General features: G+C 40.0%; 2 protein-coding genes across 2 annotated transcripts in view; both read left to right on the top strand.

The window, feature by feature from the left end:
- The first annotated feature begins 159 nt into the window (after positions 1-159).
- On the top strand, positions 160-4,565 carry noc4l (nucleolar complex associated 4 homolog). Its single transcript, XM_018670540.1, has 15 exons — positions 160-341; positions 487-614; positions 824-923; positions 1,572-1,679; positions 1,811-1,960; positions 2,077-2,179; positions 2,310-2,344; positions 2,428-2,478; positions 2,588-2,699; positions 2,810-2,870; positions 2,946-3,056; positions 3,329-3,492; positions 3,683-3,765; positions 3,899-4,012; positions 4,190-4,565. The coding sequence occupies exons 1-15, from the start codon at positions 168-170 to the stop codon at positions 4,304-4,306; spliced, it is 1,611 nt and encodes a 536-aa protein (XP_018526056.1). The 5' UTR covers positions 160-167; the 3' UTR covers positions 4,307-4,565.
- Positions 4,566-5,537: 972 nt separating this feature from the next.
- rimbp2a (RIMS binding protein 2a) overlaps positions 5,538-12,100 on the top strand; it is a 58,953-nt gene continuing 52,390 nt past the window's right edge. Inside the window, exons 1-2 of the mRNA XM_051072862.1 lie at positions 5,538-5,832; positions 8,101-8,244. Of these exons, the coding sequence (XP_050928819.1) occupies positions 8,107-8,244 (138 nt within the window). The 5' untranslated portion in view covers positions 5,538-5,832; positions 8,101-8,106. The remainder of the gene's footprint in view (positions 5,833-8,100; positions 8,245-12,100) is intronic.

Genomic DNA, 12,100 nt, shown 5'->3' with positions numbered 1-12,100 from the left:
ACATGAAAAAGTAAGTGTGTAGTATGTGTGTAGATATACGGCAATAGTCATACAATCTACTACAATTATGAATTTAAATTCATAAACAAAATTTCTGTGGTGTGAGGCTTCCATGATGTTTTTAGTATTATAGTATTGGTTCTTCGTATTCTTAACCTGTTAAGTGAATGCAGCATCATTCAGTAAACATGGCGCCGGCCAAGAAACGCAACGTGAGTTCGGCAAAAACAACAGAACAAAGTGTAAAAGCAGCTAAAATCGACCTCAGCAGCAAAGTCGAGAGTATTCTTGAGAGCAGAAAACATGCCAACGACGTTTTTGACGTACTCGAGTTCCTTCAGGTAGATAAACATCACTATGCTCATTTGTTTGAGTGACACAACTGAGAAATGCTAGTTAACTTAGCTAACGTTACAGTGGCTTTTTCTTCTTTAGATTACTAATACAGTACTCTGGATGTGTTTATGTTCTCCGTGTCTTTTGCAGTCAGAAAAAGAGAAGGATGTTATCAGTGCTGTCAGTTCGAGCAGCAAATTGTTCTGCACTTTGTTGGAGAGAAAAGACTTGTTTATAGGAAAGCTGCCCGGAGAGGAGGAGGCATTGAGTGGTGAGTATCCCCCACCAGCACTGCATTGGACTGTTGGCATATCACATAAAACTGTAGCTGAAAAATTGAGATTATGTCCTGTCAAACGTCTGTTCTAGAGACTGTTTCCACTCCTCTTGGTTTGACCTGCCTGTACATCAAGAACACAGTTTCAAATCCTCACTATCTTTATTCTGTTTATCTGTATCTGTACCTTTGTTTGGTCTAGGAGGGCACTAGTGCTGAGGAGAAGTATCGTATCTTCATGAGACACCGGTACAACAGTTGTGTGGAGGTGATGCTTGAGCTCCTCGGCCATGAAGTTCACAGCATAAAGGTGAGTTGACTTGTCTAAATGGTTCACCTTTAGTCATGCATTCTTTAAAAACATGAATAACAGAACTTATGCACCAGGTAACTTCCTTCACATGAAGTAGCATTTAAGTGATGAGATGACACTTGAAGGAAGTAGTATGCATTGTCTTTTTCCTATACTATAATGTGCAGGTGTGTTTTGTGCATGGGTTTGTACACTTTTTGTGCACAGATGAATGTCAGGCGTGATTAGGTACACTAGTATTACACACAAGTACATACAACATGCATTGGTTGATACCATATACATCAACACCCTTGACACCGACTATTATTATTATTATTATTATTCTTGAGTCAGCACCCTCTTGTATAACATGAGGTTCTTTTTGGCCTGGATGAATAAAATATTCACTGTCAGCTTGATAGTTTTTATTATTGTTGCTGAAATCCATCACAAGAATTCTATATCTCAAAGGGGATCGGGTAGAATGCAGCAGATTATTGGCTTTGAATTTGTATATGGCCATGGCATGGAAGTCAAATCTTCGTTACCAATCAACACTTAGTTCTTACCATTTCCAATGTTGCATTAAAATGTGGTTAACCATTACACAGTGCTGTAAATCATTGTGTCTGTTTTTTAATATAAATAACTGTCCAAACACAGGAGAGTGCCCTGTGCTGCCTGATGAAATTTGCTGCAGGAGAAGGACAGCATCCTCTCGAGGACTTGGACTGGAGTGAACACTACAGCTTCCCGAGGGAACTCATCCAGGTTGGATTTTGTGTCATGCTAACTGCCTGTCAGTGGTAGAAGTAATGTAAAATGATAAGCAGCTTTTTAAAATGCCTTTTTGACATTTGGCACAGGCATCTTCTAATATTTCTGTCCTATCTCATGGTCAGGCGGTGGTAGGCAGACTGCTGTCCAAAACTACAGACAACTCCCTGCTGATCTCCAGGTTCCAGGAGTTTCTTGAGATGGAGGATGTTCGCTATTATGTAATGAGCTCCATCCGTGAGAATGTGGGCAAAGTCATGGACAAAAACAAAGGGGTAGGAGGACTCTGCAGAGCTCATCTGCTGTAGTTGTGCTTGGTAGCACATTGAGGATGCTGTTTTTTTATGGACTAAATTTTACTTGGCGTGCTGAATCCTGTTGTTCCTCTCAGGCAGTGGCACCCATATACCAGAGCAATGTGTTCACCCTCATGTCTAACATCAGTATGCCAAGCCAGGAGTCAGAGCTCACCAACTTTATGGTCAAACAGGAAGGTGAGAACTGCTTTGAGAAGTTGCCGTAATGCTGTAAGTAATACAGCATCAACTTTCACATTGTGTTAATTTTGCTGAGGCCAGGTTTCTTGTTCATATTTAAGTGTTTAAATTGTTATAATTTTTTCAGCTAAGCACGAGGACTGGAAAGCTGCTAAACTAAATGTAAGTAAAATGTAAGTAAATCATCTCTGCTTGCAACATAAACGTTTCTTAAATAACATTTTAAACATTCTACCTCCTTACAGGAACACAAGCGTGTCTTTGAGAGGATGTGGCTCGGCTTTCTCAAGTATAAGGTAAATATCTAGGTTGGACAATTAGCATTTTTCTCCTCTATACACACCCATGACAGTGTGCCATCAAGACTATGCTTTGTCTCACTAATTTCTCATTTCTCTGTTATAGTTGCCAAGCAGCATGTATAAAAAAGTCTTGGTGATCCTCCATGACTCCATTTTGCCCCACATGAGTAAACCCACGCTGATGATTGACTTCTTGACTGCCGCCTATGAAGTTGGTAAGTTGTGCAAATGGCATTATAGTGACAGTACTCCAACAACTCCACATTAACAGCGAATGACTATTTTAAAATAACAATGAAATGTGTCCATGTTTTTTGTTCAATAGGTGGTGCAATCAGCCTGCTGGCCCTGAACGGCCTTTTTGTCCTTATACATCAGCACAACCTGTAAGTATAGTGCATAATAAATCAATGTACCTGTCTTCACAGTAACATTACAGTAATCTGTGTTTGTTTTCTTAGGGATTACCCTGATTTCTACAAGAAGCTGTATAATCTGCTCGAGCCTTCTGTTTTCCACGTGAAGTACAGAGCACGCTTCTTCCACTTAGCCAACCTCTTCCTTAGCTCCAGGTAAGATCACTCATGCTTCACTTGTAGTTTTTGTAACCTCAGTTTACTTAGCTATAGATTAGCACTAATAGCACTAATGAGGCCCACTGAACCAAATACACGTTGCTGCACTAGTAGTTGCTGGGGAGAATGTGTTCTTGTGATTCAAACTGACAGGGACATTTAAACTGTTAAATAACCTAATTATTTCCTTCCCACTATTCAAGATAATGACCATTAAAAACTCAAACTCATCTGTAATTTAAGTAACTTATGTGTGTGCTTGCTTCCAGTCACTTACCAGTGTACCTGGTGGCTGCGTTTGCCAAACGCCTGGCTCGCTTGGCCCTCACAGCACCACCCACAGCACTCCTCATTGTGCTGCCCTTCATCTACAACCTGATCCGTCGCCACCCGTCATGCAGAGTTCTTATTCACAAGCCCAGCACAGAGGATGGTGAGTGTTAGCCTCTCAGTTTATGGTTTGGACAACATTTGTAATTTCATTCAAATTGTCAGGGGGTTTGAGATGTAGAGGTTATTTAGGGCAGTTTGTAAAAATCTTATTTATTGTACAGCACAATCTCCTACAATCCACAAAGCATTTCAGGATATATGTATGTGTTTGTTTCTAATCATAATGACAGAGTCTATGGAGGACCCGTATCTAATGGATGAAGAGGACCCTGCTCAGTGTTGTGCCTTAGAGAGCAGCTTATGGGAAGTTAAGGTGTGTATATGACAGTTTAGGATTCAAACCTGATTCATTAGCCAGCAATTTTCTCATGTTGATTGGAAAATGAAGACGAACAAATGCCATATACAACATGTAACACTCTGCTCTCTCTTCTCCTTTTCTACAGACGCTGCAGAGGCATTACCATCCAGATGTGGCCAAAGCTGCTATGCTGATCAACACACCTCTATCAGAACAAGAAGATGACATCAGTGAGGTGCTGGAGATAACAGCATATGAGGTGATGCAACACTTTCAAACTTAAGTGGTTTCAACATCTGTTTCTGTAGTTTTGTTATTGTTTTCTATTAGTGCAGAAAATTAAATGGAAGTTAACCCATCTAATAATGCTAATATTCATCTTATACGCATAGTCATCTGAATAGCACCAATAATGTCCCTATGCTCTTATTCACAGCTGATGGAGAGAGACCTGAAGCAGACCCAGACCAAGAGTATTCCACTGGAGTTTGAAACTGCCTCACAGTTGCTAAAAGGAGGAGATGTACTGGGACAGCACTTCTGTCTGAATTAGAATAAGTAAAAAAAGAAGGGACTGCATTTACAGTCTAGTGTCAGTGTCTGAGACCAATTCATTTGTCACAGTTTGGACTGAACAGGAAGTTTGGACAGACTTCAGAAAAATGATGAAAATGCCTTTTTGATAGCAGCACCAGCAACAAGAGAAGCCGCAACAAGAATGCCAGAAATATTTCTAATATGGAGTTGTGTTAACATGCTTTTCCTGAAATGTATGACTGCTGTACATCAATAAAAACCTTTTCTAAAGCTGATTCTCATACAGATGAATTGCCAGAATGATCCATAATGAGCACATGGAGACTATTCAACTCCGCAGGTTTACAAAGTTTCTTCTGGGCATATTGTTTTGTGACACATTTATTGTCTAGTTCAGTCTTACTGCTCCTGCAGAAGCAGCGACAGGTAGCCATTTTAGTTGAAAAACTGTTAAAATCTGTAGGCCTATGTGCTAACTAAACACCCACATTTTCTCAGGAGCTGATGGGATTAAAGAGTCCATACTGGATTTCTGTTTATCATGTGGCCGGAAATATGACTTCAAATACATGGTGAACTCTAATGAATGTGTAAATGGGCGACTTTATGCTAGCATATTAGCATTACAACTTTGTAAAACAAAATTCTATAAGTTCTGTGCGTTGTGGAGTTCCCCAGAGTAGCCACAAAATCATTTAATAAAGTGTTTACAACTACACGGCCGCGCTGGTGTTTTTACTATATCAAGCTGATTACATGCAGGTTAAAGGTGGACGCACCTATGCTGAAATGGCGGACATGTTGTCACCGAAAACCTTCACCGCCCTCAACAGGTGCAAGAAAATTAGCAAGGTAGTCGGGATATGTCAATCAAGCCCATGAGTACACGCCCAGTTCTCTGAAGAGCTAATCAGGCAAAGTGAAAACACCTGCGTTGATCAGCCGTTCGTGTATGCTAAGTTTTCATTTGTTATAAAGCGTTGCTTTGCAGTGTTTTATGTATAGCTACTACAGACGTTAGCTTTCCAAAGGAGCCAAGTCCCTTTACACCGTCAAGAGGCCAGCTCGTTTCATCTCATGATAACAGGTGAGAAGTTAGCCTTAAATACTCCTTTCCATCTCCTGTTCATATTCCATCCTCTCGTTAAGTGTACCATATGGCCACACAGCAGGCAGCCGTGGGTACAAGAACGCCGTGAGAGAGCGAGAGCGAGAGAGAGGGGGGGGGGGTATCTGAATCATAACTGACTTCTGTTTGAAAAGAGCAAGTCATAATCAGGGAGAAGCTGTCCAACAACAGACAGGGGCATACACGGTAGAAGGAGCACAACACGTTTGAAACCATGGAAGCCACAGAGTCTGCAGTGAATCTCTGCTGTTTCTAACATTTTGAGTGTACCTATGTTTCTATGTGTTTCTTCATTCTTGCAGGCGGAGACATGGCACCAGATTCTGCCAAAACCTGGAAAGTGAGAAGAAGCCAGCAAAACAGAGGATCACTGTGAAGAGGATGAGAGAAACTGAAGAACCACACTTTGATGAGTAATAATAATTTTACCTGCCACAATATACTTTACATTTTTTTTAATTTTTTTTTTTTTATCACTGTTTATCAGATACAATATCACATCCTTAAGTTGATTTTTCTCCCCCTTTTGAGGATATATACACTGCAGTTTTACAGAATTTTTCTCCACATGCTGACATCTGCAGATAAAAGTGCACACTTTCAAAGCTTGAGACACTTGCTGAGCTTGGTGCAGGGTCTCTGACTTTTTTAAAAATTTGATCCCATTACTGAACGCCACTTGCTCCTGTCTCATCTAAAACGATTTGTCTTGATGAGTGCTCAAGTGTAAACAGAGCAACAATGAAGAATTGTTTGCTACTTGGGGTCACAACTAGTGAAGTAATCCACTGATGTCTTCTCAGAGGGAGATGACGTACTTTAAAGCAGCGATATCATGAAATCAACCTTCATAATGGATTGATAGATTAATTAAGAAGTAGATAGCAATGAGAACCATTCAGGCCTGGATAATGACGTAGGCACAGCTCTCTCCTCTCACTTTGTTAAATCTGTGAGAGAGATGTTTTGGCAGCACTGCTGGTTCGCAGAGGTCTTTGCGGGATGGGACATTTCTGCATAAATCTGCAGGATTCCTGAGCTTTGTGTTGTTGTTGTTGTGTCTGTCCTCCACCTCCACAGTCCCCTGTGAGGAAATAGAAGCTGTCCAAGGTGAGTCAGCACAGAGAAGCTGTTTGAGCATTTGGCTGAGGCTGTAAGAGGGATGGGGGAAGAGAGAGCTGATTAATTCTACTGTTTTTTTTTTTGTTTGTTTTTTTTTTGTTTTGTTTTTTAAAATTAACTAAGAAAATGTAAATACGAAAAGAAATCACTTGTATTCCTTCTTTGTCCATTTAATTACAGTTTGTTGTTAAGTGAGCTGCAATTCAGACTCTTAGTTTTACTAATCATAAATGTTTTTTTTTTTTTTTTTTTTTTTTTTTTAAATGTGGTCTTGTTCTGCTGTTTTTGTTTATTACAAAACAAATTCATTAGTCTAAAAGAGAAGATGGAAAACTGACTTAAATCAGATCTTTTGAATATTTATGATGCAGCAGTGGAGTCAGATAAGTCAAATCTCCTGAGGTACAAGCAGCATTAACCTTCTTAACCTTTCATGTGTTGGTGTTCTGCATTAAGTTACTATGAATATGGATATTCCTATGTGGTACAAAGCAGGTCAACATAGATGGGGATTTGAAGACTGATAAAAGCTGATGTGTTTTTTTTTTTTTTTTTTTTTTTTTTTTCCCCCCCACGCTCTCCACCCTCCTCCCTGTCATTGTGTTACTGTGATACAGTAATCCTCTCTTATGTAACTGAGTGGAGCTCTCTCTCTCACTGAACACACTCATACACATGCACATGTACATATCAGTCATCCTAGTTGGCACCTGCAAATGCATGTAGATGAAGTGATGCAGGCGACAATATTAAGTTGGAATAGTGATTTTACTTAGAATATGTGGCTGACTTTTGTCAGGGACTGACAATGAACTTAAAACTGACAGTAACAAGCAAGCATGTGATTTTGAATGAAAGAAGATGAAGCAATTGTACAGTAAGTGCCAGAGAGCTCTTTGCTAGATTCATTAGTGCTGTGTACATGCAATATCCCATTCATTCTTTGTGCTTTCACTGCAGGAATAACTTATCTAGGTTTTTTTGGTTTGTTTTTTTGTGGATGCAGTTGCATATTTTTTGTTTGCTACATTAAAATGGAATTGTTTCCACTCAGATTATGAATTAAAATTAAATCATGCTCATTTTGTTATTTACAGTTTTTTTTTTTTTTTTTTTTTTTTTGCTTGAAATTATGGTAATTTGTAAAGTTTTGTGATTGGTTTATTATATACAGGTGGCTGTCTAACAAGATTAAAATGGAAATTTATATTTAAAAATACATAGTAAAATGCTATATGAAGTAAGAAATACTTTAACGGAGTATTGCACATATAACCTCCTACATTCAGGTGAATTGTTCAGCTGTTTGTTAGATACTGTGCTCAAGTAATAAAAACATGGTTCAAATTCAGCTTCATTCAATTTTCACATTTTATTCTGCCAAGTACATGTATAAAGTCAGTGTTTCTCAAGTATAACAAAAGAGTAAATGCATTTGGATACTTGTATGTTATGATTTTGTTTGTGTCTATAGTTTGTGTGTGTGGAGGTATGAGCAGAGTGTGATGTTTGCAGTGTGACTTCAGTGTGTGTAATTTCTGGTTGTGTGGGTTTTGCAGGTGATAATGCGGGATCACACGTCCAGCGCTAATGTGGAGGAGCTGCTGAGGCAGTCTCAGATGGAGTTGCAGTGGATCCAGAGACAGCTGGCCATGATCGCTGCCAGAAACTTACACCATCATCACCTGCACAGCAAGGGCAAGGTACCGTGGTGCCACTGTAGGCCTGTGTTACTGCTGCTGCTACGACAGCTGCATTTCATTTAAATAAGTTAAATATCATTTTTCAGCAAAATAATGAAAGTACACAGTAAAATTAAAGCTAACATCAGAACATAAGCTCTGTATTGGCTTTCATCTGTGTCTGATTCATAAACTACAAAATGCTTGGCTGATAACTTAGAATGTGCATGTTATGGTAGAAAGCCTTTAAAAGTAGTAGTCCACTTGAGAGGAGGAAATCTGGGGATAAAGCACCAAAAATTTATGAACTGTCCTTAGAAAAAAGAACATCTGCTCAACCTAATCTGATCTTCATTACACATCATTATGACATAACATCAGAGAACTCCTTTTAGTTATCAGCTGTCCTCCACAGTTTCAGTCACCTGGTCCAATCCAACCAATGTCCTGTTTGCTGTCCACAACCACAGTTATTTAATCTCACTCCAGCTGTGCACATAATTGTCCTCCAGTTGTTGGAGTTGTTAGTTTCCTGTTTCTGACCACAAATCCATTGTTTTTAATCATTTACCTTACCTGACCTGGACAAATGTGCGCCCGTCTGATGTTGTTTTTAACTTCCTTTGCTAAAGGGTTTTTGAGAGAATTGATGGCAGCTGGTATGTTGTTGCCTGATTCAGATTGGCTGCCCCCCACTTTTGGGATGGATGTAGACAAAAATAAAAGAACTTGGATGCCTCAAGTAAATTGTCAGGCCTCGCAGTGAAATATGAAATAACTCTTTAATGCTTTTATCATATTTTCCATTTACAGTTCACACACATTTATACATACCATTCTTGTATTTTTATTACATAATGAAATTTGTTAGGTGATAGGAAAGCCAGGTGTCAGATGGATGTAAATGAAACCTTCAGCAAATGACACCATCCCAGAATTTCTGGATATTTACTTTGATTCCCTCTCAAGCCCTTTGTAATTCTGGCCAGAAGAGGACAGCATACTTCTGAAAATCCATTTCAGTGTTAAAAATCCAAGGTGAGAAAGAGACTGGGCCATGATGTGGTCCAAAGCTAGCAGCTTGTTTAAGCAGTTAAATGACACTTTGCCTTCAGCTATTTGCATATTTAAAGGGGGCATTGCGTATTTCTGCCCAATCCAGTTTCCATCTGTTCCTGAACCCCGGTCTCACAGGGCTTTGTGTCATGCCTGAAAACCAATTCACTGCGAGAGTAATGCCTTCACTGCAACGATGGGAACAGACAGAGAGCAAGTGTTGCTAGGCAACAGAGTGGAACAGCGCGTACATTCTGCTTTCCCTCCTCACTCACGCACACTTAGTGTCTCTTTCTGTCTGTCCTCTCCTCCGTCCTGTGTCTCCATCCCAGTGTTTAAACAGAGAACCGCTATCGACAGAATAAGCCCGAGCGCCTGCTGCTGCTGATGTGACCTCACTAAAACCACCACACTGATTTAATTTGAGTTCTCTGATCAGGGATTTAGAAAAGGTGAAGAGAGCAAAGAGATACTTATGTGAGGTCTGTCCAGAAACATGACAGCGCAGATTTGATTTAATGCAAGAGGAAAGTTACAGCATGAATAGTAATGCCAAGGAGAAGGAAATGACTGAAATATAGTGATCTAAAGGAGATGTGTATGTATATGTATAAATGTGGGATGGAGATGTATGGGTGACTGCTTCTGTCAGCAAAATGGAAAATCATCTTCTCACTGTCAAAGTAACAGAGGAAATGGGGATGATGACCATTATCTGGTCTGCTTGGGAAATGTATTTAGAGGGGAAAAATGCTCATCTTAGCCATGATGTAATGATTTACACATCACTGCTCAACAGACTCATAGAGCCAGTTCAAATGAAAGCTGTCCCACGTGCGTGTTTGTTTTTTTTCCTCTTGTTTTCCTGCATGTGTGACGTTTTTGGTCAGTTGAACAGGGCGTGCACATGTCTGCGTATGAGCGAGACGGAGACTGTTGGGGGGGGGGGGGTCCCAAGTGTTAACACATTCAGGGACGGGACTGAGGGAGTGTGTGTAAGCGTACCATGAGGCAACTGTAGCTGTTTTTGCTCTCACTATCAGGGTGAGACCTCTTGCCTGCTACAGCTGTGTACAGGCCAGACAAGCTATTAAAGCTGCAGATTGGAGACAAGCTCATTGCGACTGCACACGCACGCAGGCACTCATTCACCTGTATACACGTGTGCATACACGGACATGTTGCCTCTGCCTTCATTGCCAGCTTGTGATGTGACGTGAAGGGAAGAGTCATTTTGGGACAAAGGGGGTACTGCCTTTTAAGGTAGGCACATTGTCATTATCAGTATGAGCAAAAACATTCATGTCTGCACACTGGGAGTACTGTCCAACCCCCCCCCCCCCCTTTTTTTTAGACTGTTAGATATTTTTTCTGAATCTCAAAACAGACAAATGATCCACTGGATGCTACTGCAGCTGCTTTGATTCTCAATGATGTGAGACATTTTTGGAAATGTAAGAAAACATATTCCCACTTAGCATTGGCTAAGTGATAGTGATTTTTTTTTTTTTTTTTTTTTCCCCTGAGTAGTTAACTCTAGATTTATAGTAGCCTGTCTGAATCCCCGTCCATGTTCAGCACTTACATTGGACAGGAATAGTCTGATAAGCTTGAGGGGATTGATTTTCTTCTGTTGAAAATCTACTTAATGGTGGGTCAGTAGCTGTACATCAACGGTTGAGTAAATCAGGCAGCAGTGGTGTAAGTGTTTCTTTCACACACCAGATGGCGATATGACAATCTATTTAAAACCACACCTAGTCAGTGTAAGATTACCTTGGAGTATCCTGGTGGCTGTGTTGGCTGAGCACATTGCCACTTAACCACAATGCCCTTGATTCAAATCCAGCCACCACATGCTGCTTTGCTAATCCATTCCACTGTGTCCCTCCACCATAGGTCATCCAACACAGCAGAAATGTGATAGAAATATTAGAAAATGAAGATGGTATTTAGAGAGCCATTGAATGAATACGTACATATCATTTGTCTCTGTCATGGAGAATTAAAATCAGTAGCTATTAATTACTGCAAAAGTGGAAAGGAGCCTTACTGTGCATGGCATAAAGTAGTAAAAAGCCCCTATTACATAATTATATGCTGTAACATCTTAATAGCTACCCACATTATCTGCTTTGCTTAATAAACAGTTACCCCAGCCTCCACTTGTTCATCAATTTAAAATGGATTATCCATTCACAGTGTATCCATGATTGTTGTTGTCCACAGTGTTGTGTAGGCCAGATGATTCACAGACATTAAGTTCCCTGCTAGTGGGAAATATAATTCTCAACTGATGTTGTTTTTAGGGAACACAGAATTTTGCATAGAAAAATCGATTTGTTCACCAGTTGCGTTTCCAGGAATATGTCCAACTTCTCACTGAATCCTGACTTCAGTTTCTCTTTAGTTTGTATATGGCATAGTAATTAGTGAGTTCAACCAGTTAAGGCAGCTTTGACCTCATGTGTCTGGTCTTTAGTGCCTTTAGGTGTCAGCTTAGCTGACACCTTTGGTGCAGTTGTGTTGATGTCTGTATAATGGGTGGTAAGCACATGAATGAAAACTGCATATTGTAGCATCTGAAGTGGAGAACATCTTACATTGTGTGTCACTGACACGCTATGTAAGGACCCTAACTCATTCAGTAAATTATACTGGTAAAACATCACCTTCACCTACAGTTGCCTAGCTACTTCTGTGAATAGCTCTACAGAGTAACATACAGTTACATTTCCATTGTAGACCTCTCTTAGCACTGTATCCCCTAATTGTTGCTATTCAGGACTCAAAATTGGCAGGTGGAACAGGCATACACTGT

Source organism: Lates calcarifer, linkage group LG9 (genome assembly GCF_001640805.2).
Source record: "Lates calcarifer isolate ASB-BC8 linkage group LG9, TLL_Latcal_v3, whole genome shotgun sequence".
NCBI lineage: Eukaryota > Metazoa > Chordata > Actinopteri > Centropomidae > Lates > Lates calcarifer.
Note: the sequence above shows the minus strand (reverse complement) of the source record. Positions and strands in the feature narration are given on the sequence as shown.

Bases quoted from the DNA above. Each gene is read 5' to 3' on its own strand.
- noc4l (XM_018670540.1), top strand. From the start codon at position 168: ATGCAGCATCATTCAGTAAACATGGCGCCGGCCAAGAAACGCAACGTG. The intron at 615-823 runs TCCCCCACCAGC...CTAGGAGGGCAC, and splicing joins GAGGCATTGAGTGGTGAGTA to TAGTGCTGAGGAGAAGTATC. The intron at 2,345-2,427 runs GTAAGTAAAATG...ACCTCCTTACAG, and splicing joins GGAAAGCTGCTAAACTAAAT to GAACACAAGCGTGTCTTTGA.